General features: G+C 53.6%; 1 protein-coding gene across 1 annotated transcript in view; it reads left to right on the forward strand.

Annotated features, from left to right (window-relative positions):
• Window positions 1-24,676, forward strand: part of dusp8a (dual specificity phosphatase 8a) — a 54,571-nt gene extending 29,895 nt beyond the window's left edge. The window contains 5 exon segments of the mRNA XM_035419005.1: window positions 18,322-18,488; window positions 20,279-20,438; window positions 20,619-20,742; window positions 21,105-21,950; window positions 21,952-24,676. Coding sequence (XP_035274896.1) covers window positions 18,322-18,488; window positions 20,279-20,438; window positions 20,619-20,742; window positions 21,105-21,950; window positions 21,952-22,240 — 1,586 coding nt within the window. The 3' untranslated portion in view covers window positions 22,241-24,676.
• Window positions 24,677-26,659: the final 1,983 nt, after the last annotated feature.

Raw genomic sequence — 26,659 nt, forward strand, 5'->3', positions numbered from 1 at the left:
GGATCCCCGCTCCGGCCAAGGCCGCTGTGTGAGGAATGCAGATTTGTCATGGTTACAAGCGTTCCCGGCAGTGTTTTTTTCTGCATTCCGGCCTCATCCTCTGGCCGCGAGCGCACGCATGCTGCTGCTTCAGAAGTCCACCTCCCTTCCTCGTCCTCCGACGTCCCCCCCGTCCCCCCCCACCCCCGCAGCATTCCTCGCTACATAAATAAACCGCGGGCTCCTTCCCTCTCCGATCGCGCCGTTCCTCCCCGCGTTTCTCTCGGCCTCCTCCTGCCGTATCTCCCAGGTGTGGCTGCTGACCCAGCTGCGAAAGATTCGCTCTGGTAAACAGCATGCTTCCAGCCACGGCAGGTTTCGCCCAGATCCAGCCCCATAAACGGCGTGTCGCTGGGGCGCCGCGTGGCTCGCTCACTCTGTTTAAACACTCACTTCACAAATGTTAAGCAAGTATTCTATTTTCCAAAGAATCTGCAGCGGGACTCAAACTACGTATTTCCTGAACCATTTTTTTTGTTGCCTTGCAGGATGTACTATTAAGGTATTTTTCCTCTTCGCCTTGGCTGACTTTCTGGCGCGTTGCTTTTTTTTCTGAGGTTATTCCTAATGTGTGAGCGGCAGATTTTACACCTGGTAGCGATATTATTCTGGCGCTGGCGGTCTTTCGCTCGCTGGCTTCTTCTCAAAGTTCTCATCTGCCTCAGAATTCCTCCTTTCAAGACGGGGGCAGCGAAGTGAAAGGATTCCTTCGATTTAATGAAAAGCCATTTGGTTAATGCGGTGCTCCACCGCATTCATTACCGGGAGCCCAGAAGCGACACATTTCCTCCCTGTTGTGTAACCCATCTGGTGACTCCTTTCCTGCTGAACGGGCAGCGCAGTAGGCATGACATCATCATTTTCTCAGGGCCACCCATTCACAATTGAGAGACAGAAAATCTCTCCCCGTCTAATCTCCTGGTGTAAAATTCCTTCAGGACACGGTGCATATTCATCTGCTCTTTCACCTCTCTCGGTGCTCTTTTTTCAGGTGTGAGCGCACAGGGGTCTGCTGCTGTTGGTGCTTAGCATCCAGGCGGTCTTGACTGTGCAGTCAGTGATCGTGCTGGATTAGGGGTTCTGTTGCTAGCCTGGACCTCAGTGCCATCTCAGTGCCCAGGACTGCTCTAGGAAGAGGTCCGTCTGATTAAGACAGGACAAGAAACAGAAACAGTGGGAAGTTCATGGTACATTTCCACGCAGAATGAGAGACAGAAGGGGGTGAGTGACAAGAGAAACAAAGAGAGATGGTGGAAGAGAACAGAGTGAGAGTGTGTGATAGAGAGAGAGAGTGCAAGAGAGAGAGAGATAGATGCTGTTCTTCATTCCCAGTCCATGTGGGAGGGGATTGAGGGGGTTGGGGTGGTTGGGGGTTAGGGATGGTAGTAATGGCTCAGGCTCAGCTGGCTTCCCCCAGGCCCTGCATATACTCTAATACCCCAGTGTTGGGGCAGGACGGGGGGTTGTATCATTCAGGCTTGCCTAATCTCCACAGCAGGTCCCCAGACAGTTCCCTCACATCCCAGGGTCCCATTGCTCCTCTTGCCTTGGGCAGCCTGCGTGGGGCTTTTGTCTGAAAATCCCAATTTTTACAAAGCAAAATGTGTTTTTCGAATTATACTGTAATGCCCTCCGGCACTCTATGAATATTGTAATGTGATATTTTTTTTGCAGGACTAAATGCCCTGGTGTGCAGCGTTGCCAATTAAAGGTGTGGGTTTGTACAACATCACATTTCTGGTTCTGCCCTTAAATGGAATTATGTGTGCAGGGGGGTGGAGGGTGAGGGGGGGGGGTGAAGAGAATCATGGTGCTTGAGACCCAAATATGTCGCTGTTTAATTTGGTCCCCAGGCAAATGGTGATTGGCACCACATGGAACAATCTATAATAGCTCCAACTGCAATTACCTGGAGGGACTGCGCTTTGATGTTAATAGACGGCAGCCATTTTGTGTTTGCAGTGGGGAGGTGGGCATGGCGTAAGGCCTGAGGAATGGCCAGAGGCTGGTGGCTCTGGAGCCTCTGCAGTGTAATGTGGCTGGAATGTGATTCACAGGTAACGTAGGCTCCCTCAGCAGCCATGGCAACAGGGGGGTAACCATGCAACATGATCATGACACCATACAATAGTGATACACTCAACGACGACACGGTGCGACTGATTACGATGTGAATGTGATAGTGATCAATCACGATGCGACCGGTTACGATGTGAATGTGATAACGATCAATCACGATGGGATTAGCTGTGATGTGAATGTGACCATTAGAGGTTTGCCAGATTCCCTGAGTAACAGGTGAGGCCCCTCCCTGCAGTTAGGGCCAGTCTTTGCAGTTTAGCAGTAAAGCACATGGTTGCTAACCGATGCGTGTGAGTTCGGCTGAAGGAAATAGGAAATGGCCCCTGATTGTTGGCCCCATTAAAATGGGCCCAGTGTATATGGGGTAAATGAGTGGGAATGGCCCCTTGTTGTGGTGTGAGTAGGGAAAATTGCTCCTGGTTGTGGTGTAATTGGGGTAAATAAGTAGAAAAGGCTACTGGTTGTGTGGTGTCAGTGGGGTAAATCAGTGGAAATGGCCCCTTGTTGTGTGGTGTCAGTGGGGTAAATCAGTGGAAATGGCCCCTTGTTGTGTGGTGTCAGTGGGGTAAATCAGTGGAAATGGCCCCTTGTTGTGTGGTGTCAGTGGGGTAAATCAGTGGAAATGGCCCCTTGTTGTGTGGTGTCAGTGGGGTAAATCAGTGGAAATGGCCCCTTGTTGTGTGGTGTCAGTGGGGTAAATCAGTGTGGTAAAGGACCCCTGGTTGTTTGGTGTCAGTGGGGTAAATCAGTGTGGTAAAGGACCCCTGGTTGTTTGGTGTCAGTGGGGTAAATCAGTGTGGTAAAGGACCCCTGGTTGTGTGGTGTAAGTGGGATAAATCAGTGGAAATGGCCCCTTGTTGTGTGGTGTCAGTGGGGTAAATCAGTGTGGTAAATGGCCCCTGGTTGTGTAGTGTCAGTGGGGTAAATCAGTGTGGTAAAGGACCCCTGGTTGTGTGGTGTAAGTGGGATAAATCAGTGGAAATGGCCCCTGGTTGTGTGATGTCAGTGGGGTAAATCAGTAAAGTAATGTATGGCAGTGTAAATGGGGTAAGTTGAGTGATGTGTAATGTGTGTTATCTCTCCCTGTGTTCCACGTTGTTGCTAGGAGAGATAGTGTAACCTAGATATTTCTGGCCTTTCCTTTGGGGGGGCGGGGGGGGGGGGGGGGGGGGGGCGGGAAGTGGTTTGCTGGTACTGTCACCCTCCTATAGTGTGATGATGGTGATGTCACCATTAAACAGATTAATAAAATCTACTGTTATTGCAGCGGTACTAAGCGGAAGGATGTTAAGATTGTAATATAGCTCAGGCATTAATCAGATTTTAACCAGTTTTAAAGCTTCATGAATAATTAATGACGGCTTTACTTTAAATGGCTTTAATTTAAATTGCTCTGATTACTCATTTTGGCTTTTCATAAATGTCTTTGATTATTTTCTGGGTTGCGTATCATGTCATTTTCTGGAGAAGATGAGGCTTCCTATCCCACTGTGAGTGGCTGCCTGGCCTGCCCTTGGGCCTACAGATTCCTCTGACGCCCGTCACAGTTGTGTGGAAATGATCTGAGGTAATGGGAGGCAGTGAAGTGATGTATTGTGACTGTCGAGAAGGCTCCTTCCTGTATGAGCAGTCCTGCTCGCCTTTTTCAGGCATTGCCAATGTGTTAGGTGTTTGGCGCTGATGTTTTGCTGATGAGGTGTCATGTTTTCCTGGTACCCCACCCTGAGTGAGAGGGGGAGGATGGGATTACTGGCCTGGTCTGCATTTTTGGGAGCCTTAGGTTGTTTTTCCCCTCTGTCCTCGTCCGGCCCCCCACCCCCCTGCCCTGCCCGCTCCACAAACCTGCTCCTTATGCTGACCGGAGATCACACACGTCAGGGCCCTGAGAATGCCGCCTTTCAGCGGCGTGTTTGCCATGACATCACCGTTCACGGGGCGACTGGAGTGACATCATCGGTCTGCCCCGTAGGTACTGGAGCCCGGCGTCTGCTTCGTCTGCTTCGCTCTCAGCCGCTGACTGAGCGCTGAACTCTGAACCGCTTGTGACACGTGGGCCGGGTCCAAATCTAAGGAAATAAACCCGACCGGGGCCAGCTGGAATAGCAGCGTGCCTATGCAAGGCCATTGTTTGCAGAGCTTATGGAGGCCTTTTCCCAGGCGTATCACCATTTCCACAGGGGGGGAGAGCAGTGACTCTGGGCCTGCAGGGGCTTGATCACCAATCAGGTCCAGCCAATCAGTTCTCATCTGCTTCTAGAGAACACGTGAAAGAAAGCAAGTGTCTGATAATTTCTCATGGAGTTTACGATCGTGCTGTAGTAGTTCAGTGCCTTTTATTGTAACTGTTGCCTTTGGGAACAGTGCCAAACTGTCCAGACGTAATACTTAATACATTTACTTTATTTATTCAGTGCTTAATACATTTATTTTATCCATTGATGAATTTGTGTAAGCTGTTTCATGGTGCTGACCTATGTGCAGATAGTCTCTTCATTCAGAAGCCAGTCATGGACGTCATTCTCTTCATTTAGGAGAAGTGAGGTCCCTGCAGCTGTTTCTCCCCGAGCTCTGTCATTAGAGCGGAGCGTCTGTGAGTTCTGCTTTCACAGGCTGTCTGTGAGAGACAGGAAGGAAGGAGAAGTAACGTTAGCGTCTGACAGGACCCCTCTGAGGAGAGCCGGCCGGGCAGCACGCCTGTTCATGGGTGCCATTGTGGCCTGCCCTTCGTCCTCTTAGCTCATCTGAGCCACCCGCGGCGTTCCGTGTGAGGAAGCTGCTCCACGTGGAGGGACAGAAGAGAACGAAAGAAAGAGAAAGGGAGAGGAGAGAGGGAAGGAGAAGGAGGGAAGGCTCTGTCCCCGTGACCCCGCGCGGCGCGTGTTTTTTTTTTGGACCCCCCGTTGAAAGGCGCTCTTGGCTCTGGGCCCCCGCCGTCCCCACATGTACTTATGTGGGCAGGCTGGGATTTTGTGATTAGCTGAGGTCGGGCTCAGGGGGGGGGGAGCCAATCATCCGGAGTCAAGCCGGCATCCAAAACGAAGAAATGGGCAGCGGCTTACCGAACGTAATCTGACCTAAGTGTAGGGGCAGCGCTGAGCGCCGCGCTCTGGAGCCCAGGCGGAAACCACGGTAACGCTAGTAACCATAGTAACAGGCGGACCGGTCGGGGCTGGGCGTGCCATTGTTGCCGTGCTTCGGCGTAACGGCTAATTGCCGCAGAGCAGCTAAGCGACGACGGGCGGCTAATCCCCGCGCTGTCAGTCAGGGTGTCATTCCACCCCGCCATTAGCGTCAGGGATTACGGGGTGATTACGTCTGTCAAAACACGGAGAGGGCCCTGCTGGAGATTCAGGGTCTTTTAAAGTGTGTTTTTTTCTCAGATGGTATCATTTCAGCGCACTGTAACGCAATCTGACACTCAGAATGGGCAAAACATCTGGGACGAGCCAGTCTGGACTGGCGCAGGCTGGTCACGGCCTCTTGAGAGTCCGCCTGTGCTGAACGCCGTAGCAGCGCGTGGCGCTGTGTTGGGGCTGGCTCGCCTCTGCAGCTGGCTCTCTGAGTCATCAGCGATGAGGAAACGCCGCTCTGGTCCGCACCTGTCGAGCGCGGTCAGCCCAGAGTGGAGCTGTCGTTCGGGGGATTTCAGATGACACATTTGGTGTGTGACAAGTGAGTCACTGTGCAGCCCAGCCTGGGCAGTTTGTGTCTACAACACAGCTTCCTGCTGCAATCCTCCTGTGAATCCTGTGTGTGTGTTTGCGTGTCTGTGTGTGTGTGTCTGTGTGTGTCTGTGAATGCGTGGGTGTGTGTTTGTGTGTATTACTGTGAGTTTACTGAATCTTTTGGTATGTAAAATGGTATGTACATTAGTAGTGTATTTTAAGTTTTAAAACTTAGCTAACCATTTGAAAGTTCATGATAGCTCTACAGTTAAGTTTTACCGTCACAGACAACAACAAAGAGCAATGTATGTTGAACTTTTTTTCAGGATTTTGTTTGTGAAACACAATTTGGATGTAATCCCCTTCCGGGGGGGGTCATACCTGCAGTTATGTTTTGCTCATAGCTCATTTCTGCTCTTTGAGGGGGGGTATCTAAGTCTAACCAAATATGTGCAGTGCAGCTCTCTCCCTGTGACCCCTCGGGGGGGGCGGTCATGCCCTCTCCCTCAGCAGGCCCCAGACGGGGCCCTTAACAGGGCGACTACATCACGCCCCAGGCACTCGAGCTGTGTGGCCTGCACGCGTCGCCTCGCTGATGTGATTACATATTAATCGCCTGTTACCGATACCGTGGCAACAAGGACTATCAACACCCCCCCTCCTCCTCCTCCCGCCCCCTGCGCCCCTCTCACCCGTGCTCTTTTACTGAGGCCATAAATTTGGGGCACGGCGTTTCTTTCTCCTGATGTCATGACAGCGGATCTGGGGGTGTTGGGTGCTGTGTCCTTTCGGGGCCTGGGTCCGCACCCTCTGCAGTGCAAACGCACTACCTCACGCCTCACTACCAGAGGCCCGCACACACCTGCTAGCCAGCGAGAGCGAGGCTTCCTGCCTGTAACAGTGAAGCTGTTAAACACTCACAGTTTTAAAGTCAACAGACCTTTATTTTGTGGAGTGGTATGTACGATAATGTCACCTCAGAGTGATGTGAGGCAGTGTGGGGAAAACCGTGAAATTTCCCCCTGACTCCTGAACAGGCGTTCACGTGGGTCTCCTGGGAAATGGAGTCACGGAGGCCCAAAGATGAGCATTGTGCTGTGCTGGATGAGCTCATGGCTGACTCTGATTTATTTAAGGGCCCGGTGCGCCACGCGGGTCGTGTAATCGCATCACACACGTGTCAGCGCTGACCTTTCACTCCGCCGTCCCTGCTCCTGAGGGCCCCTGTCACATGACCCCGCCCCTCCGCAGTGGGCGTGTCCCGGCTCAGGCTCACTGCTCGCACGGCTGTGTGTGCTCATGAACAGGCCTCCCGTGGCACTTTCACAACACAACATGTACAGCAGGCCTCTGCTCCAGCCCGGGCTTCCATCCACACGGTGCCTTCCGCATTCAGTGGACAAGGAAAAAGGTGAACTCTAGTGCAGGGAGAGCATTTGTTTTTCACAACCTAACCCCCCCCCCCCCCAACACACACACACACACCCCATCCTTCACACATCCTTCACATCCTCTCACACCACGACCAGTGTGGTTGCCTGTGAGTTCCCCTCTGAGTTGGCGTGGGTCACAGAGGCTGCTGCGTTTAGCGGTGCGGCGGGTTGGCGGGTTGGCGGGCGGCTGCGTGGGCTCACCGTGCGTTATTAGCGCACAGAGCAGCAGCGGCGGCGCGCTGCAGCTGCCCTCCCCCGGGAGCAGAGGCCGTCGGGGACGGTGACGCGCGCGCCTATTTACGGCTCTGATGGCGCTGCGCCACGCCAGGCGAATAAGAGCACGTGCGCTAGCAAGGCTAGCGAAGCCTGCTAATTAACCGCAGAACCCCCGAGCCCCGGGAATGTCCCGCCCGCACCGCCCTGAGCCCGGGGGTCGCCTTTCACAGCCGCCACAGGCCCGCAGCGGACAAGTGCACACAAACACGCTGCTCTGGCATGACCGCACATAGCTTATAAAGACACCCTGTAACGGTAAACACATACCGGACCGGTGGCCGGGGCTGGGGGAGCTGCAGTGCCCGTGTGTGGCCAGTAGGAGGCCACGGTGGCTCTGACTGCACCGGGTTCAGTCAGACTTCCTGGCGGTTGGTGGTTGGCGGTAATTGAAGGCTTGGAGAGCAGCGGAGGAGTGTTTACAGCGCTGGTACGGAAGGCCTTTGCGTGTCCGAGTGGCCCGTTTTCTCTCTCTTTCCACCTGGAAGCACAAGCGGGCTCGTTTTCACCAGGCCAGTGATTCAGGAGCACGTGAGTGGGATGAGGGCCAGCTGTGCGATGAGCATGAAGGGTTCTCAATGATTGTCTGCAGGCTTAACCTTTGATTTTTGTTTCAAGACCACTAATGAATTGAAAAAGGCGATTTACAAAACCCCAGTAGAGAGTGAGTTTTTAGCGAGTGAGAGAGTGAGCTTCCTGATACGGTCTCCGGTCAGTCTGGTTGTAAAGAGAACTTGAACAACAGCGAATTCCACCCGCTGAGCAGAGAAAGCAAGCTTGGCCTGGCCTGGGGTTCATCCCCGCTCTCCACCCCTGTGTGTAGTCGAGCAGGGTGCTCTCCGCCCCAGTGCGTAGTAAAGCAGTGTGTCCTCCGCTCTGCTGGAGCAGCACACTCTGCGTCCCTGCGCGTAGTGGATCTGCTCTGGCGTGTGACTCTGGGAATCCCTCACACCCGCCCTGCGGGAAAAGCGTCCTGATTCAGAGGGAGCGTGGTCACCCGGCTTTCAGGCCAGAGCCCCCCAGCTGCGGGACACGACCACGCTGAGATGCTCCAGTCCCGCCTCGCCTGCGCTGCACGATTTTGGGAGTCGGGAGCCCCCAGATGGCAATCACAGCGGGGTTAATTGTTCCTTCACGGGGAGGGGGGGGGGGGCTGGGTGTCTGAGCAGTTGTTTGGGGGGTGGGGGGCAGGGTATCTCTCTTTGTCCGAAGGACGGGATCTGTGCCTGCTGTGGACGTCACGGGGTCTTTGAAGAAAGATAAATGAAACGGAGGCAGGAGGCAGATGCAACGTGAGACAAGTGCAGCTGAGAGAGGAGAGGGCTGGGACCGGGTCCCGTTCTGGACCCAGCCCGATTTCGGCACAGCCCTGACCTTTACAGAGCCCCTCCTCAGCAGAGCCAGCCAAAGAAAATAATGATATGTTTACGTTCTGGCATTTAGCTGCCGCTCGAATCCAGAGAGACCGAAGCAAATAAAATTTTTTACACACAATCCTGTTACACAGCTCTTTATTTTTACTGAAGCGATTCAGGTTAAGTACCTTCAAGGATACAATGACAGTGTCCTACTAGGCAACTGAACCAGTAACCTTTAAGCCCAGTTCCCTCAACAGTTAAACAACTGTATAGTCGTTAGTGGTCTGTTAGTTATTCATCGGTGCTTGGCCATTTTTATACGTTATTCATATTTTAATTAATATTCATCTTTTTAATAATCATAATCATAATCTTAAATCACAGTCATAATAGTAATACTAGTAATGCTAGAATGCTTATCAGTCAGCTCTGAGGTAACACACTGGAGAGAATGTATCTAATGGCCTGCTGCAGTTTGACAGATGCAGCCCTGGAGCTGAAAACCACAGAAATAATTTACGCAGAGAAAGAGAGAAATGAGCAGCGGTAAGCCCTGTCTCCTTAAGAGAGCGGGCGGGCGGGCGAGCGAGCAAGCGGGCGCTGGGGCTGCTCTGCCTCTTCTCCACAGGCCTGTGAGCAGGCCCCAAAGGTGGCCGCATATTTGTGTGGTGAGTAAGGAATGCGGTTACATGCCGTACACATTAGCTACGACTGATCCCTGGCTGCCTGTGCGGGAGAGAGAGAGAGAGGGAGAGAGAGAGGGAGAGGGAGGGAGGGAGGGAGGCAGAGAGAGTGCAAGAGTCCACACTCACGGCAAGTGAGCTCATTCACTCGCAGAGAAGCGGAGCAGAGCGGAGCGTCGGAGCATAGAGACAGAGAGAGAGAGAGAGCGAGAAAGCCAGAGGGGGGAGGAGAGAGCGAGTCAGCGAGCGAGCGAGGGAGGGAGTGCAAAAGGGGCGGAGCGTGAGCAGCAGAGAGAGAGAGAGAGAGAAAAGAGAGCGGAGCCTGACAACAATAGGGATCTGCGTTTTTCAGCTGGAGAGTCAGAGAGACACACACGCACAGGAGGAGGGAGCAGAGCCTCTGCAGCACAGCAGCTTTCTCTCAGCGCGTTCTCTCAGCGCGTTTCTGCCACAGCGCGTTCCTGCCACAGCGCGTTCCTGCCACAGCGCGTTCGTCCTGCAGCGCGTTTCTCCTGCAGCGCGTTACTCCTGCAGCGTCGCTCGCTAGCGGACCCAGGGGAATCGGACATTGACGCGCGCGCGTGTTTTAAAGACTTCTTCTCGAGGGCTCGGTTTGCTCGGCTATCGGAGCGCGCTGGTTTGGTGGGGCCCCGGGCAGGCTGGAGTTTGGGGCCGGCGCGCGGACCAGATGCCCGTGGACATGGTGATAGCACCCCCGGGGGACGGCTTCTGGCAGGAGGCGCAGGAGAGCCAGATGAAGCTGAAGATCAGGGTGCGCAGGATGAAGGAGGGGCGGGAGCTCAGAGGTGTGTGACCTGCCGGGGGGGTTGTCAGGGGTGACAGGGGTACAATGGGGGGGGGGTTAATTGTGCAGTTTGCTCTGAGGGTCGTGTTATTGGAGGGTTGTTGTGGGGGGGTCAGGAACATGTTGGGGGGGGGGATTGTGCAGTTTGCTCACAGGGTCATATTGTTGGGGTTGGGGGTAAGTTGTGGGGGGGGGGTCAGGAACATGTTAAGGGGGTAATTGTGCAGTTTGCTCACTAGGTCGTATTGTGGGGGGGGGGGTCGTCAGGAGCATGTTGGGGGGGATAATTGGTGAGCTTACTCTCAGGCTTGTATTGTGGGGGGGGTCTGGAGCATATTGGGGGGGGTAATTGGTGAGTCTGCTCTCTGCTCTCAGGCTTGTATTGTGGGGGGGGGGGGGATCTGGAGCATATTGGGGGGGGGGGGGGGGTAATTGGTGAGTCTGCTCTCAGGGTCGTATTATGGGGGGGTGGGGGGGGGATTGTGGACTTTGCTCATGGCTGGCGGTGTTCGGGCTCCAGAGGAGGGTGCGGGACCTCCCCTGTCAGTTGCCACACGCGATCTGTCAGCGCGCGGGCACTCGGATGGAAACGAGCGGACAAAAGCGCCTCTTTCATTTGGGCTTTCCCTCTCTCTCCCCTCTCCCTCTTCCCCTCCCTCCCTCCCTCCCTCCCTTTCTGTAGCCGTGGGCTTTCTCTGAGTTCCTCTTTTTGTGTCAGAGCAAGGGAAAAACCGACCTCCTCAGTGTGAGAGTGTGTGAGAGTGTTTGCGTGTGTGTGGGTTGTGTGTTTGTATGTGTTTGTAACTGTGTATGTGTGTGCATGTGTGTGTGTGCGTGCATGCGTGTGTGTGTGGGTGTGTGTGCGTGCAAGTGTTTGTATGTGTGTGTGTATATGTGTGTGTGCGCACGTGTGAGTGTTTGTGTATATTTGTGTGTGTGTGTGTGTGTGTGTGTGTGTGTGTGTGTTTGTGTGTGTGTGTGTGTGTGTGTGTGTGTGTGTGTGTTTGTGTGTGTGTGTTTGTGTATGTGTGTTTGTATATGTTTGTGTGTGTGTGTGTGTGAGTGTGTGTGTGTGTGTGTGTGTGTTTGTGTGTGTGTGTTGTGTATGTGTGTTTGTATATGTTTGTGTGTGTGTGTGTGTGTTTGTGTGTGTGTGTGTTTGTGTGTGTGTGTGTGTGTGTGTGTGTGTGTGTGTGTGTGTGTGTGTGTTTGTGTATGTGTTTGTGAGTGTGTGTGTGTGTGTGTGTGTGTGTGTGTGTGTGTGTGTGTTTGTGTGTGTGTGTGTGAGGGTGTTTTCTCTAGTTCTGGGGTCGGTGTAGCAGCGTGGTGGAGAGGGACAGAGCCCTGCTCACTGTGACACACATCCTGTGGGACGGTGCTAAGGGGCTGTGGCTGTGATATACTGCTGTTTGATTCTGCATCACTGCAGGAGTGGAGCAGAGGGGCACCCTGTGAGAGAGAGGTATACACCCAGCCCAGCCCTCCCGTCTCCACCTGTCTCAGGGGCTGTAGCTGAGGAAGCAGGTGGAGAAGCGGGGGAGATTGCTCCACGTTAGGTTCGCTCGGCTCAGCATTGGCATTGTTGTTGTGCATCGGCATTGGTGTTGTGGCTGTGTGTGTGCAGTTTTGGGGAGGGGAGAGTATCGGGGCCGCTGGGCTTGAGAGGAACCCCGCCGTGCCGCCGCCTCGCCAGGCATCCGCACGTCTGCAGAGGAGCGCCCGCGCTCCAGGAGTCAGCCCCTTCGCTCCCCGTCCGTCCTGGAGGGGGGAAAAAAAAAGGTGCTGAGATTTTGACGTGGGTGCGTAAAATTAGCAGCTGCTGTAAGAGCGCGGATCTATTTCCAGACAGCGCCACCCGGGAGTCGAGCTACCTGCCAACAGGACCGCATGAGCCTGCAGGAGGGCGGCCAATCAGATCGCACATGCGGCTGAGGCCTCTCCGTTTCGGGTGCAGTAGGTGTGATTCAGCGTTGGGATGAGGAGCCATATGAGATGCGTGTTCAGTAAGAGGCTGTGGTGTGTGGCTCTGCTGGCTGTGTGTGGTGATGCAGTGGTGTGTGTGTGTGTGTGTGTGTGTGCTGGAACGGCCATGCTAATCAGTGCAGGGGGAGACCGTAATACCCGCCCCTCCCAGCCCAAGGGAGGGGTGCAGGGGTGCAGTGGCAGTCATTCAGCCTGATCAATGGCACAGGGGTCTGGTGGGGGGGGGGGGGGGGGGGGGGGTGAAAACCGTGATTATACACCCCCCCCCCACCACCCCTTCTCTCAAAGGCAGTGTCTGCAGTGGTTTTGAAAGGCTACACATTGGCAAGACTCAGGAAAAAGAGAGAGAGAGAGGCAGAGAAAGGGGGGGGGGGCTCTGTTACTAAACCGGTGATAGCGGGACAGCCCTTGCATCACATGCAAATCCTGGCTGCACATGGGTGGGCGCAAAGAGGAAATGTTTTAAGATCATCCTCTCAGATAGAATTAGATTTGGTGCCCTGAAGTTTTACTAGATTAGTAAATAGATTTAACTTTTCTGCCGTTCAACTGTCAATGACAACAATAGAATAATAGGAATCATAGCAATAGCCTACCATAGTGTACAGGTAGCTTAGCCTAGCATAGCCTAGCCTAGCATAGCTTATCATCACACGTTTTCCTCTCACTTCTGTTCTTCCATGGTGAGATTTCATAGAGGTAGGGTAAGCTGGTGGTGGTGGGTGGGTGTATTGGGCATGCGGGTGGCTGGCAGGGTATGACAGAGGTGCCAGTGTCCCCCCGGGGGAGTGTTGGCGGTGCGGGACGTGCCTGCCGCATTAGCGGGCGTTGATGAAGTGGCGCGGGTGCTGATTGGTCGCTGAGGGAGGGCCGGCCGGAGCGATGTGGTGCATTAATGAGCGTTAGCCCCGCCTCCTCCTGCCGCTACGCCGCCGTGCCTGAACTCCGCCATTCATCCGCTCAACCTCTCTCTCTCTCTCTCTCTCTCTCTCTCTCTCTCTCTCTCTCTCTCTCTCTCTCTCTCTCTCTCTCTCTCTCTCTCTTTTCCCTTTCAATTTTTTTCTGGCAGCGGCGAAAGACTGAGGGGACGCGGAGGGAGGGTTGGAAAGGAAGGAGGGAGGAGGAGGAGGAGTGCAGAACAAGCGATTACATAAGGGCTGGAAAAAAGAGTTCTGCCTTTGGTGGCACAGTGCCCTCTTTTCCAGAGGTACGGGGGGAGGGGGGGGCTCCTAATCCGAGGGACGGGCGCGCTGCTGCAGCACGGCGGGTCTGAGCAGGGCTTCCCCGCGGCGGAAGGTCTCGGGGCTCGCCCCCGCCTGGCAGGGCTCGTTAGACCCGCTCGTTAAAGCCGCTCCGAGGAGCCGCCGCGGCGATGGGCGGGAGTCAGAGCGGCTCACGCGACGCGACCGGAGCTTAGCGATGCGACCGGAGCTTAGCAACGCCACTGGGGTTCGCCGCTCGAAAACACCGGGCTTTCCCTTTCAGACGGGGCAGCGGCACGGCCTCACGCACGCGCACTTTGTCTGGGGCGGCTGCTAACGAGAGGGAGGTGTGTGCGCGCGTGTGTGTGCACGCGCCTGTGCTTGTGTGTGTGTGTGTGTGTTTAGAGGATGTGTGCAGGTGAGGGTGATTCTGTGCACCGATTCTTCCATTGCTAGCCGATGTTTGTTTATAGCGCTTTTTCCTCAGTGTGTGTTTACGAGAGTGTGCAGGGTTGTGTGCGCACGTGCTGGCGTGTGGCTCCGTGCGAGTGTGTGTTTGCGTGTTTGTGTGTCTGCCCGTGCTCTGCTGTTGTGTTTTTCTGGAGTGACTGCGTTTCCCTGCGGAGGGAAGTGGCAGCGCTGTCCTCTCTCGTTTCCATGGCGACGGCGAACGTGGCGCTTACGTGACGCGGCGACTGAGACCCCATTGTCCGGGAGCGGCCGCGCTGCCGGCGGAAGCGCGGAGAGCCCCGAGCTCGGCGGGGCTAATGGGCGCCGTTTCCTGCGCGTAGCGTAAAAAGCTCCATCAATGGCGGCCATTCACTCGCAGTCATCTGCCTCGATTCATTAGAGGGAGTTTCAGTGTGTCCACGGATCCGTGCGCGGAGTGACACTTGCTGCCCTTTATGACGTGGGCCAGGCCGGTAATGGACGACCCCGCTCCCTCAGGCCTCTGTGACGACAGCAGGCCCAGATTTAGTAGCTGCCGTTGGTAATAATTCATGCCCTCGCGGCAGCATGGGTTGAAACGAGGCCTGGACGGCTCTTGTTCTGTATATAGCCACGGCACGGAGCAAACCCAGGAGGCTTGTGGGGGCATTTATATACGATGACTTCATTCCGCAGAGCACAACCCCTCCTTTCTGTCCTCACATATGTGGCTTTCTCCTCCAATTAAAGGGACAGTGTGGTCTTGGGCAAACAGGGATTTTTTCTGACCACAAAAATGTAAGCGCCATTTTTTTTTTATATACATAGGAAAATGTGCTGTTCTCAAGTCGGGTCAAAGAAAATCTAAGAATCTTAGTTTATTTTTGTATATATTTTTTTGTTTGTGGCTTGTCTCTGATGAATGGCTGGGAGACAGGAGGGGCCGGGCTGTCCAGGACCCACCGGGGGAAGGGTATCATTTTCTCAGCCCTCCCCGGGGGCCGCCCCCAGAGGATGTGATATCACCATTAAAGAACGACGGTGGCAGGGAACAGCGGCCCATGCTGTGGCTAATTGAGTGAAAGCCCCAGAAACTCCCCAGGCCGGGATTAACGCTCACATCGGCATGACAACGGACCCTCCCAGGCGATGATGTCACTGGGCCATGCTGCTGAATGGGGGTGACTTTGGGGGGGGGGGGGGGGGGGGGGGGGGGGGGGAGGGTGTGAGCAAGGGAGGGTAGGGAGGCATTGGGGTGGAATAGAGGGGTGGGGGTATGGCTCCATATGGTGGGTGAACTTTGACAGGGCGTCAGCATGTGTTTGTGCTAAGGTAGCGAGCAGCTGCTGAACAGGAGGGCAGAGCTGCAGAAGGACGGCCCCTCTGCCGTGACTGACAGGCGGGACCCTGCCCGCCCGCCTGCCTGTTTGCCTGCGGAGAGATGATGTCATCCCGCCTGGCCGCTGCCATTAATAGATAGAAACAGACAGCCTTTCACTCTCTGCTTAAAGGGCCGGCATGCAAGAAAAGCAGGCAGTTACAGGGGAGCCTGTCCATCCAAAGCCCGTTTCTAGAACCCGTCGCAACGCGTCTGTGGCCCCCGTGGCGACGCGCGTTAACTGGCAGCGCACGCCGCAGGCCGGGCGGTGGAAGCGCGTCAGATCCTCAGCGCTCGCCGCGGTCTGTAGTCCCGCAGACGCCCGGAGCAGCTGACAGTTACCTGTCTGTTCCTCTGAGAGTAGCACGGCCTGCTCGGGGCCTGGGGAGCGAGGCCTTACCATCACTCATGACACAGACTGACTGGTTAATCCACAGGGGCAGTCTCCTCTTTGTCTGATTCACAGGCTCTCTGGAGTCGCTGATGACAGAGTGCGCTGTCTTAAGCCATTACCTCACAGGGCGTTTCTCTGAGCCCAACACCTGCCCCGCCAAACCCATGTCCTCATTACACCCAACCACAGCTGCTATCACACAGTCCCATCTTGACATGATGAGAAGAATCTGTGAGGAATCTGCTAAATGAAAGCATTTATTCCACATTACTATGTGTGTTTCAGCAAGGCTAGGCTAGGCTAGGCCAAATGAAAGCATTTATACCACTTACTGTTTGTGTTTCAGCAAGGCTAGGCTAAACTAAAGCTTTATGCCTTATACTGTATGTGTTTCCGCAAGGCTGAACACTGAGGTGCGCTAGCTTTAATTTGCATGCTGGTTTAACGCTTGAACTGTTGCTGAACTGACGCCTGCAGCAGATGCGCTCTCCGCGGGTGCAGGCCGAAGCCTGGGCAGCGGGTGATACGCGTGCCCCAGTGATGAGGCTCGTATGCTGGAGCCAGCCAAGCCGGGGCGTCTTCTCTCAGATGGGCCAGTAAATTTCGGGTGTGGTGGGGGGGGAGGGGGGTAGGGAAGGCATAGGGGGTGTCTGATGGGGACAGCTGGAGGCAGACAGAAGGGCAGAGGGCAGGGGAGGGGGGGGGGGGCGATGGGGGGGGGGGTGGGGTCAGGCAGGTGCACAGAGCGACACGCTGACTGAACCACGGCGCATAAAATGCCTTTTCTGTTTTTCTGCTTTCTTTATCTTCATTCCTCTTTCTTTCTTTTAGTCCTTCTTTTTATCTCTCTTTCTGCCTCTCTTAGCTCATGCATTCGTATTTGGCCCTCACTGCTCGTGTCTTTCATCCCTGGCTGATTGTATTCACCCGGGCGGCCTGCTCTCTGTTTCTCTGCGGCTCTATTCAGGCCCGGGCCCCGCTCTTTTCTCTGCGTCTCTGGGACGCGCGGCCCGAGGTTGGGCTGTAATCCGCCATGATGTCATCGCTCCAATGGCCTGCCTCACTTGGCAGCGGGGCTAATGTGTCCCAGATCTGAGAGGCTGATGGGAGATTAGGGTCTGAAAGGATCTGATTTGCCTGTGTTTTCCTGGACGTTATCCCTGGAAACCCAGGTCACTTGGTCTTATTTTTTTTTTTTTTTAATTTAGAGAAATTTCAGAACTGATGCGTCGTATTTCATATGTTCTTTGCATTAGCATCTGATATGTGTGCGCGTGCGCGTGTGCGTGCATGTGTGTGAGCATATGTGAGCATGTGTGGGTGTACGTGTGTGACTGTGTGTGATTGTGCGCGAGTGTGTGCGTGCGCGCGTCTGTGTGTGCGCGAGCGTGTGTGTGTGTGGTGTGTGTTTGCACCAGTGTGTGCATGTGTCTGAGTGTTTGTGAATGTGTGTATGCGTGTATGTGTGTACGTGCGTGCCTGTGTGTGCGTGTGCCTGTGCATGGTCGTGTGTGTGTGTGTGTGAGTGTGTGCGCGTGTGTGTGTGCGGGGGGGACTCTGCAGAACTGCTGCACCTGTGTCCTGCCTCATGTTCTCTCCCTGATGCAATTGTCCAGGAGAGGAGATGAGGTCATGCAGGAAACAGACCCAGAGAAACAGCCTGTAACCAGATCCGCTCCCTTTTAAAGGGCCAGCGCTCCCTTTTCACAGCTCCCTGCTGCTTTTCACGTTCATTCTCAAAATGCGCTACTGCAGGGCCAGGTATTTCTGCCGCCACTCTGATCTTAAGGCTCTGGCTGCTCCTGACCGCTGCTCCTAACCGCTGCTCCTGGCCTGAGCGAGAGGGCGGAGTTTAAACTGTGGGCGAATCACATCGGGGCCTGTTGTGTTTCGGACGGCGCGGGCAGGATGTTATCGGCTTAGCGCCGCGCCGCAGTCCTCTGGGGACGGGCGGTGAGGTCCTGCGCAGGTTTGAATCAGCAGGATTTCCCTTTCTGTGGAGAGCGGCGCAGTCCAGTCCAGCGTGTCTGAATCTCTACTCTCACGGGCCCTGCGTTCCCTGAGCTGTTTTTAGCACACATTACACCTGAGAGACGCGCCGCGAACGCTAATCATTTACTGAAGTGCTACAGCACTCTGGCCAGCGTCAGCTGTTTCTAAATGTGCTTTATAAATAAAGTTGGCTGGATTTAATCAGCTGGCTGTGGCTTCAGAGACTTTACTGGCGGTGCCTCTCCTTGTCACACGGTATAATGGTCATCACAGTCTCCCTGAGATTACAAGGTGACAGTTTGTCCTGTTGCAAAAAATGTACTCGCAGTGGGATTTGAAAGGCAGAACTACTTATCAGAAAAAGAAAAAGAAAAAGTCTTCTTGGTTGTGAGCAGGATCTTATTGTTTGTTCGGTGCCTGTTAGACCATGGTTAAAATGTTGAGACACTTGTTTGTGTGTTTGTGTTGAGCGAGGAGGGTTTGTGTTAATGCTCAGTTTAGTGAGTGTTTGTGTGTTAGATCACTAGCGGAGTGTTTGTGTGCTTAGACTGAAGCGTCCCCTCTCCTCAGTAACTGACAGCACGCTGCCTCTGTTTGCTCCACAGGGGGGTTTGCGGCCTTCTCTTCCTGTTTCCCAGGCCTGTGTGAGGGCAAGCCGGCCACCATCCTTCCCATGAGCCTCTCCCAGCCCTGCCTGCCCGTGGCCAACGTGGGCCCCACCCGCATCCTGCCCCACCTCTACCTGGGCTCCCAGAAGGACGTGCTGAACAAGGTGAGAGCGCGGACGATGCCCCGGCCGCAGCTGCGCAGACTGCGCAGGAGTCAGTCTAGGCTGCCGCAGCGTAGACAGCGCAGGAGTCAGTCCAGGCTACTTAAACTGCGCAGATTGCGCAGGAGTCAGTCCAGGCTACTTAAACTGCGCAGACTGCGCAGGAGTCAATCCAGGCTACTTAAACTGCGCAGATTGCGCAGGAGTCAGTCCAGGCTGCAGCTATGTAGACTGCGCTTGGCAGTACTCCATATTAAAACAGAGGAACCAAACTGACGCAGTTGCTGATTCAGCTTTTACACTGACGCACCCAAAGGCTCTGCTCTCCCTTCTCAGCGCTGTGTTTTACGCCCCCCTAGTGTGTCCCTCGTCCTCCTGAGCTTTCTGGGACAGGAGAGGTTGCGGTTTCTGCAAAGTGCCCTGCACATCTGAGCTTCTGGCAAAAGTGTAATTACTGGCCTTACGGGTGCTGGTGTGGAAAAAGTGACTGCATCCATTCGGTAGGGATGATCTGGAAGCTCTTAAAACAAGGCATCACCGGTGGAGGCAGCAGGCAAACCACCAGACGCTGGCTCGAGCCAGAGAGGCTGTTTTTCCTCCCTCTCTCTCTCTCTCCCCCCGTTTCCCCTCTCCTCTCCTCTCCTTGTGTGGCACCGTATTAATTGTGCTTTTTGGACTCTGCCCAGCCATTGTTACTGAATTAGACCAATATTGCTTCCTAACACATTTTTACCGAGCCGGGTGGAACGGGGCACGTGGGTGTTCTCCCAGGTGTCGACGTGTTAATGGCACAGCGTTGCTTTTCTTCTGAAACCAAACCGGGGGGGCGGGGGGGGGCATTACGGTGTATTTATCCAGCGTGAGGCTGCGCCGTGCCTGCCAGGTGAGCAGGATGCTCAGGAGGGCTCGTTCCCGGTTTTCGGCGGGTGCCTCTCTGCCTGCGTCGGCGCACCCGGCGGCTGGCAGGTAGAGACGCCGCGAGCGCGCGCGGAATTCGGCGAGATCACCGGGGGAGCATAGCGCGCATACCGCGGCGGGGGCGGCGCCTTTGATCTGAGGCCGCTCGGAATGCCAGCCCCGTTAAGGTGACAACAGGCTGCCGCGTTAAGCATTTTATCGCCGTGTCATCGCAACCCGCCACCCCCCCCCCCCCCCCCCCCCCCCCCCCCCCCCCCCCCCCCCCCCCCGAACAAATACCTGGGGGCCGACCTGGATCAGATAAGCCCCACGCCGTCTCCCCTTGCGTCGCGTTCATCGCCTCTGAACGCTGGGGTGGTCCTCACAGCCTGACTGGGGGCTGTGCCTGTTTCAAAATAAAAGTGTCTGCAGTTCGTCTCCGTGTTGTTTCCAGTGGTAACAGTGCGCATGGAGAGCTCTTTAACAGTCTAATGAGGGATTTGGTAACGGTTTACACATTTCTAAAGGGTTTAACACAGTGAACTGCAGTCCAGTTTTCAGGTTGAGTTTCAGGTTAGGATAGACGTTTTGGGCTGAACAAGGGCACACAGATGAATCGTACATGTCGCGCTGACGTACTGAAGTGTTTATTTAACGCAGATAATTGCGTGGAACAGCGCGCCAGGTCATGTAGCAGGCCAGATACCCTGGGGGTGGTCAAGCCCAGGCTTGACGCAGCGCTTGATGCACTCTTGACAGCAGCTAAAGCAGCTTGCCCGATGACCCGCTCTCGTCATCAGGCATTCTCACGTTCTCACACAAGGACTCTGACTCATTACGTTCCTCTCTCTCTCTCTCTCTCTCTCTCCCTCCCTCTCTCTCTCTCTGGAACCCAGGACCTGATGGCGCAGAGCGGCATCACCTACGTGCTGAACGCCAGCAACACCTGCCCCAAGCCCGACTTCATCTGCGAGAGCCACTTCATGCGCATTCCCGTCAACGACAACTACTGCGAGAAGCTGCTGCCCTGGCTGGAGAAGACCAACGACTTCATCGGTGAGGAGGCGCGCGTTAGCCACGCCCCAGAGGGCCGCTTAGCCGGCTCCTGTGTGGCCGTTCTGTAGACCACAGTGGAGATTTGACCTTAGGAGGTCAAAGCGAGCCGTTGGTCCTGCTTGTCCTTTGTGTCAGGACGTGTGTTCCTGCATGCTAACGCTCTGTACCCCTCCCTTCCAGACAAGGCCAAGGTGTCGAACTGCCGAGTCATCGTGCACTGCCTGGCGGGAATATCGCGCTCGGCCACCATCGCCATCGCTTACATCATGAAGACCATGGGCCTGTCGTCAGACGACGCCTACAGGTGAGCAATGACGACCAATGAGCTTCGGTCGTACATTCAGCTGAGACGAATGATTTAAGATGCATATGGTCGTATTGCCAGTGTCATTTAAAAACTCGCATTTGTCCAATTACTGTAATGCTGTGTTGATAAGTCCGTAAGGCTTTTGCATGACATTGATAACATTTTTAATTTACATTTAGCTCAGAAGTTTCAACTTCCTGTATTTGAAGTTACTCATGCAAAAGCTGCCTTTTCTAAGTAAGTAGAGGATATCAGTTAGCAATGAAGCCAGCTAGCGATCACCTCTGTATGAATTGCCAAGGCCTGACGTGCCAGTTGAAGAAGCAGCGGTTCTGAGACTCGTGTGTGTCTCTCCCCAGGTTTGTGAAGGACCGCCGACCCTCCATTTCTCCCAACTTCAACTTCCTGGGCCAGCTGCTGGAGTTTGAGAAGGGCCTGCGTCTGAGGAAGGCCCTGTCTGCGGGGGGCGGGGCGAGGCCCCCGACCGAGTGGCACGAGGAGGAGGAGGCGGAGCCTAAGGCCCAGGATACCAGCACCAGCCCCGCCCAGGGAAGCGGCCACGCCCTGCGGGACCCGGAGGTACAGGAGGCGGAGCTAAAGCCGGCCTCGCCCACGTCGCTGCAGCAGGGCCTCAGCGGCCTGCACCTGTCCGCCGAGCGCATCCAGGACACCAACCGGCTCAAGCGCTCCTTCTCCCTGGACATCCGCTCGGCCTACGCCCCCGCCGGCTGCCCCCTGGCCCCGCCCGCCCTGGCCGTCACCCCCGCCGACCAGGACTCGGAGGACGTGCCCAAGCTGTGCAAGCTGGACAGCCCGGAGGCCTGGCAGCGCCCCCCGGCGGGAGAGAGCCCGTGCCTGGCGGAGTCGCCCGGCTCGCTGGGGGAGACGCGAGCGCGGCAGCGGCGGAAAGGGAAGCCCGCGGGCAGCGCGGGCAGCTCCCCCACCCACCCGCTCGGCCTCAGCCTGGGCCGCGGGGGCACCGGGGGCGGGGACGGGGGCGGGGTCATGCGCAAGAGCCCCAGCCTGGACGATAACCTGAAGGCCTCTCTCCTGCTGGCGCTGCCCGGCGTGGGCGTGGGCGTGGGCACGGGCGCCGTCTGGACCAAGCACAGGGACCCGGCGCAGGCCTCCACCCCCGGCACGCCCACGGGGGAGGCGCCCTGGTTCTTCGGCGTGGACCCGTCCCCCGGCGGCGGGGGGGGCGGTGCGCTTCGGGTCCGGCCCCGCCTACGTGGCGTTCGGCTGCGGCGGGCGGGCGGGCGGCCGCGAGGGCGTGCGGCTGCGGGAGAAGCCCCAGGAGCGGCGGGACGGGCGGGGCAGCTGGCACGAGGACGCGCCCGGCGGGGGCGGGGCCGCCGATAAACAGTTCAACCGGCGCAGCTGCCAGATGGAGTTCGAGGAGGGCATGTCGGAGTCGCGCTCCCGCGAGGAGCTGGGCAAGATCGGCAAGCAGTCCAGCTTCTCCGGCAGCATGGAGATCATCGAGGTGTCCTGACGCTCCGGCCCACTCCGGGGAGGGTGGGCGGGGTCTGGGTGGGAAGGAGGAGGAGCTCGTTTCCTGTGCGTCTCCAGCGCGGTGACCCGCAGAAAGAGCGAAGCGGACTCGTGGGACGGCTCTGGCTGCGAAACGATGCACGGCGAGAGCGCCCCCATCAGGAAGCGCGCTGCGTTGCGGTTTGAGTTTCGGTGGCGCGGTTCCGTCAGCTTCCTGTCATGTGGCGGTGTGACGGACTCGGCCGCCCGGGGCCTGATGTGACTCTGACTCTGCCCTGCCCTCAGTGATGATACGTTCTGGTACTGAACAGATGCAATATTCTTAGTGAGGGAATCTCTACTCCCTTTATCCTCGCGTACATGAACTATGAAAGAGACATGCTGAACCACAGCACCCAACGCAATGGACACAGAGACTGCACATGAGTTCCGAATGAGCAAATGTGACTGTTTTACCCACAGTGCACCTCCCAGTGTTAACGATGTCACGCCTGTGTGAGGTTCCAGATGCTGCAGATGTGCTCTGTGACGGGCGCTGCGTTGTTCTCAAGGTTTCTCCGACTCGAAGCGCGCACTGAGCATGCTCAGAACCGCTGACTGTCAAACAGACTGAAGGACAGACACACAGGCTGCGTCCAAACAGCACTAAGCTTTATATGTACGTGCATTAAGAATTTTACTGCAATTTCAAATGTTTTTCTCCATTATATTTTTAATTTATTTTATCTGTTCATTCTGGCAATGAGAAATAATATAAATGTTTGTGGATTTCTTTTTAGTTTTACTGTATGGTATTTATAAAACACAAACATGCACACACGTGATACACAACGGCAAGCAATACAAGGTGTTTCTCTCCTGTTTTCATTTTTCCTCTTCTTCGCCTATAAATATGTTCATCTGACAGTTGGTGCACCTTCCTCCTGGTTTTTAAAAACAAAGTGAATCCACCGCTCACAGATGTTCCCAAAGCCTGACGCGAGCTAGCGCACCCCCATGGTACAGCTGCTTCCTCCAGCCCCTCGTTAGCCTAAATGATTTCCCAAATGCAGGTTTTAACCGTGCATCTCTGCCCTTCTAGAATTTTCTGCTGAGCGTTGTTCAACTAAAGAAGCAGAGATGACAAAAATGCTACGATACCATTATTTTGTATTGTGTTTACAGCTTTTGAGACAATGGGGAGAGATCACAGGGATTTGGGATTGTTCTCACTCTTTAATTTGAATCCCTGTGTTTTTATTAACTTTAAGCTCAACAGGGTGAAACGGTAGGAGTCACAAAGCAAGCACTTCCTTGGGTTATGCATGGTTATTAGTGTAGTGTTGAGGTAGTGGTGTATTGATATACTGTAGGGGTGCCAGACCAGAAGTAAACTAGCCATGTAAACGAATGCAGTCATTAGTTCCGATTGGGCACCGACGTGTTGACACGTCACAGGCTTTTCAAAGAGCTTAGGGGCGATCTCAGGTACAAGGGGTGTACACAGTTCAGTCCGAAAGCTGTGACCATAGACGCTCATTTACACAGCGGGAACTGAGACCTTGTTTCTGAGACTCCAGGACTAAAAGGAATATGGCATTAAAACTGGGAAAAGAAATCTGGGTACATCTCTCTGCAGTACTTACATCATATTCCTTCCCACAATGCCTTGCCCTGTGTGAGCCACTGGAGAGGCAAAGTAAGCTCCCTTACACCATGCACCCTACACTGCACCTCCCAGGAACAGAAGCTACAGTGAAGTTTGGTGATCTCAGGGGATCTTCAGTGAGCCAAGCCCATTGCTGGGTAATCTGAACACATTAGCACAACATAGGTCCCGCTGTCCCTTTCTCTCGCTCTCTTTCGCATCCTCTTCCTCTCAGAAGGAATAAAAAAATCACGAGGAAATGTTTGTTTGCGCAAACATGAGTGGTAATTGAGCACCTTGCGGTGGCCACATTTTAACTTTTACTTTGGTAGCTCTTCTCCATTGTGACCTTCGACCCCTTTGTGCTACTGTAAATTCAGACCTGGATTGACTGTGTTTTCTTTTCTGTGTGAGACTTTTCTCTTTCCTCTGAATATTTTTAAAATATTGTTATTATTTAAAACCTATGTAATGACAAGATGCAGGCTGTCCTGATGATTATAGTTGATGTTATTGATGTTCATTATTATTATTATTATTATTATTATTATTATTCATAATAATAATATCTTGTACATAGCAACGTATATAAAAATGGATGAATCTAGAAACTTTTTAAAAGGAAATTCAGATACCTTAGGCTGCTTGATGCAAAATACCTCAGGTTCATTTGAAAGGCTTTTTTTCTCCCCCTTGTACTTGTTTTGTGAAAATGAAAACAGCAAATATAAGCAAAAAAAAAAAAAAAGACTTCCTCTCTGTTGAATTTTTACCTTTAAACATGTCTGACTACATTTAAAAAGAACATTTTTAAGAAAGCATACCGTTTTTTTTAGTGTACTAGTTACTATTTAAGGTAGCCAACTGAGCATGTCATAACACTTACGCGTTGTTAAAAGCATGAAGGTATGGTCAATGACAGCACGTTCAGATTTGTTGTTTGCTGTAGTTTCTCAGTGCTGGCCCGTAACAGCACAGATTCTGTGTTGTCCTGCCAGTGTCACTTAGCTGTGATTTTTCATACCTCAGGCTTACACACTGAACCAGTGAAGGGAAGCCAATGAACCACAAGCTGTGGAACCGAAAGACATTTCAGGATTTCAGTGTGAAATGTGTGCCCTTAAGGGTCAGCGGAGTGGACCTAGTGCACATTCAGACAGCAGGAAAACGAGAAGGGCTCTGAGACTATTGTTAATCTTCTGAAAGATTAATCCGTGATAATTTCACAGAATTCTTGGAGACTATTGTTAATCTTCTAAAAGATTAATCATTGAGAATAAAGTGGAATTAGAGAGGTGTTTACCCCAGAACAGTACACAACATCATGCCTCTCCTAGTCATGGTCAGGGACATGGTATATTTGTGGTGTACAGAACACACATGCATGCACATGCACACGCAAAAACACGTACACCCACACACACACATTGTTAATTAGTCTTTTGACACCTTTTCATAAAGGATCCTTGTGCCTCTCATAGTCTATTACTGGGATAGACTCCACAGTTTTCTTTTTACTTTCAAACACACGTGTTTTTCACAAACACAGTTTGGCGAGTTAATTTCAGTAGCCGTACTTCACAAACTGTGAAGAAAAAAAACCCTCTTCCATTTATCTGTAAATCAATGTTAAGGACCAATATCGAATGAATCCAGCCCTACTGTATGTGTCCCATGACAAGTCCCCTGTATAGAATCTCTGCATTGTTGCCAGCATTGTCCTTAAGCAAGGCTAATCCTGACAGAGGACAGGGCATCGCCTGTTACACAACACATAAGGAGAAGTACCCCCCCCCCCCCCCCCCCCCCCACCTTCCACCTTCAACATGCTGTTCTCAGGAGTCCTGCAGGGCAGAGTTGGGAGGGGTATGAATCTCAGCAGGAGGAACCCGTCGTATTACACAAACAAAGACTGACCAGCTTTAACCCGGTCGCTCAATTTTCACTGCGGAGAGCAATGCCTTTTCATTTAATTCATTTTAGTCAATGATTTGCAGGGTTTTATTTTAAGGGATTCGCGAAACCTTGTGAAGCATGATCACCTCATAATTCGAATAGGTGATCAGATCCTTATTTCCTTGTGCTGTTGGGGGATTCCCATTGCTCCGGCATAATGCCGTTGATATTCTTACTTGCCGGTTTTTGCCCTCGAAAACAATAGATGTTTGTCTCTATTTCCTTGTTCCTCTTGTTTATAGTCCGGCAGTTAATTCCTCTGTGTCCTTTCTGCTAACCTAACTGGCCCAGGATCAATTTCCTCAACCCAAAACATACCCTTGAGAATTATATGAAAAAAATCATCTTTGTTCAGACTTGAGGATACGAACATATGTAGGACTTTATTGGTGAGGGATGACGAGCGTACACTGAGCAAGATTTGTTAAACAAAGGGATGTTTGCCTCCTCAAAATGGATGGTAAAGATGCGGTTGGTAAAATGCGTTTCAATTCAGTCTTCATATTCATCACACCATTAAACTCCTAAGGCTTTCTGTTTTATATTTGATCTTGTTGCACATTGGGCATTTACGGTAGTTGTTCAACGGTCGGTAAAAAGATGGCATCTATGGACTTCTTGCCACAAACTTAACTTATTGATTTGATCTTGCACTTTAAAAACATACATTTTGAAACAATGCGACTTCAAATTGCGATAAAAATGCAGGCTACAATTAAAGATAAAGTCTGTCTTCACCATGTGTGTCTCTGGGACAGAATAAACTTAGTGTACACGGCAGCTCATAAGTCTTGCTTTCAAACATTAACGGCATAAATACCGTCTTCCCCAAATACA

Source organism: Anguilla anguilla, chromosome 5 (assembly GCF_013347855.1).
Source record: "Anguilla anguilla isolate fAngAng1 chromosome 5, fAngAng1.pri, whole genome shotgun sequence".
Taxonomy (NCBI): Eukaryota; Metazoa; Chordata; class Actinopteri; order Anguilliformes; family Anguillidae; genus Anguilla; species Anguilla anguilla.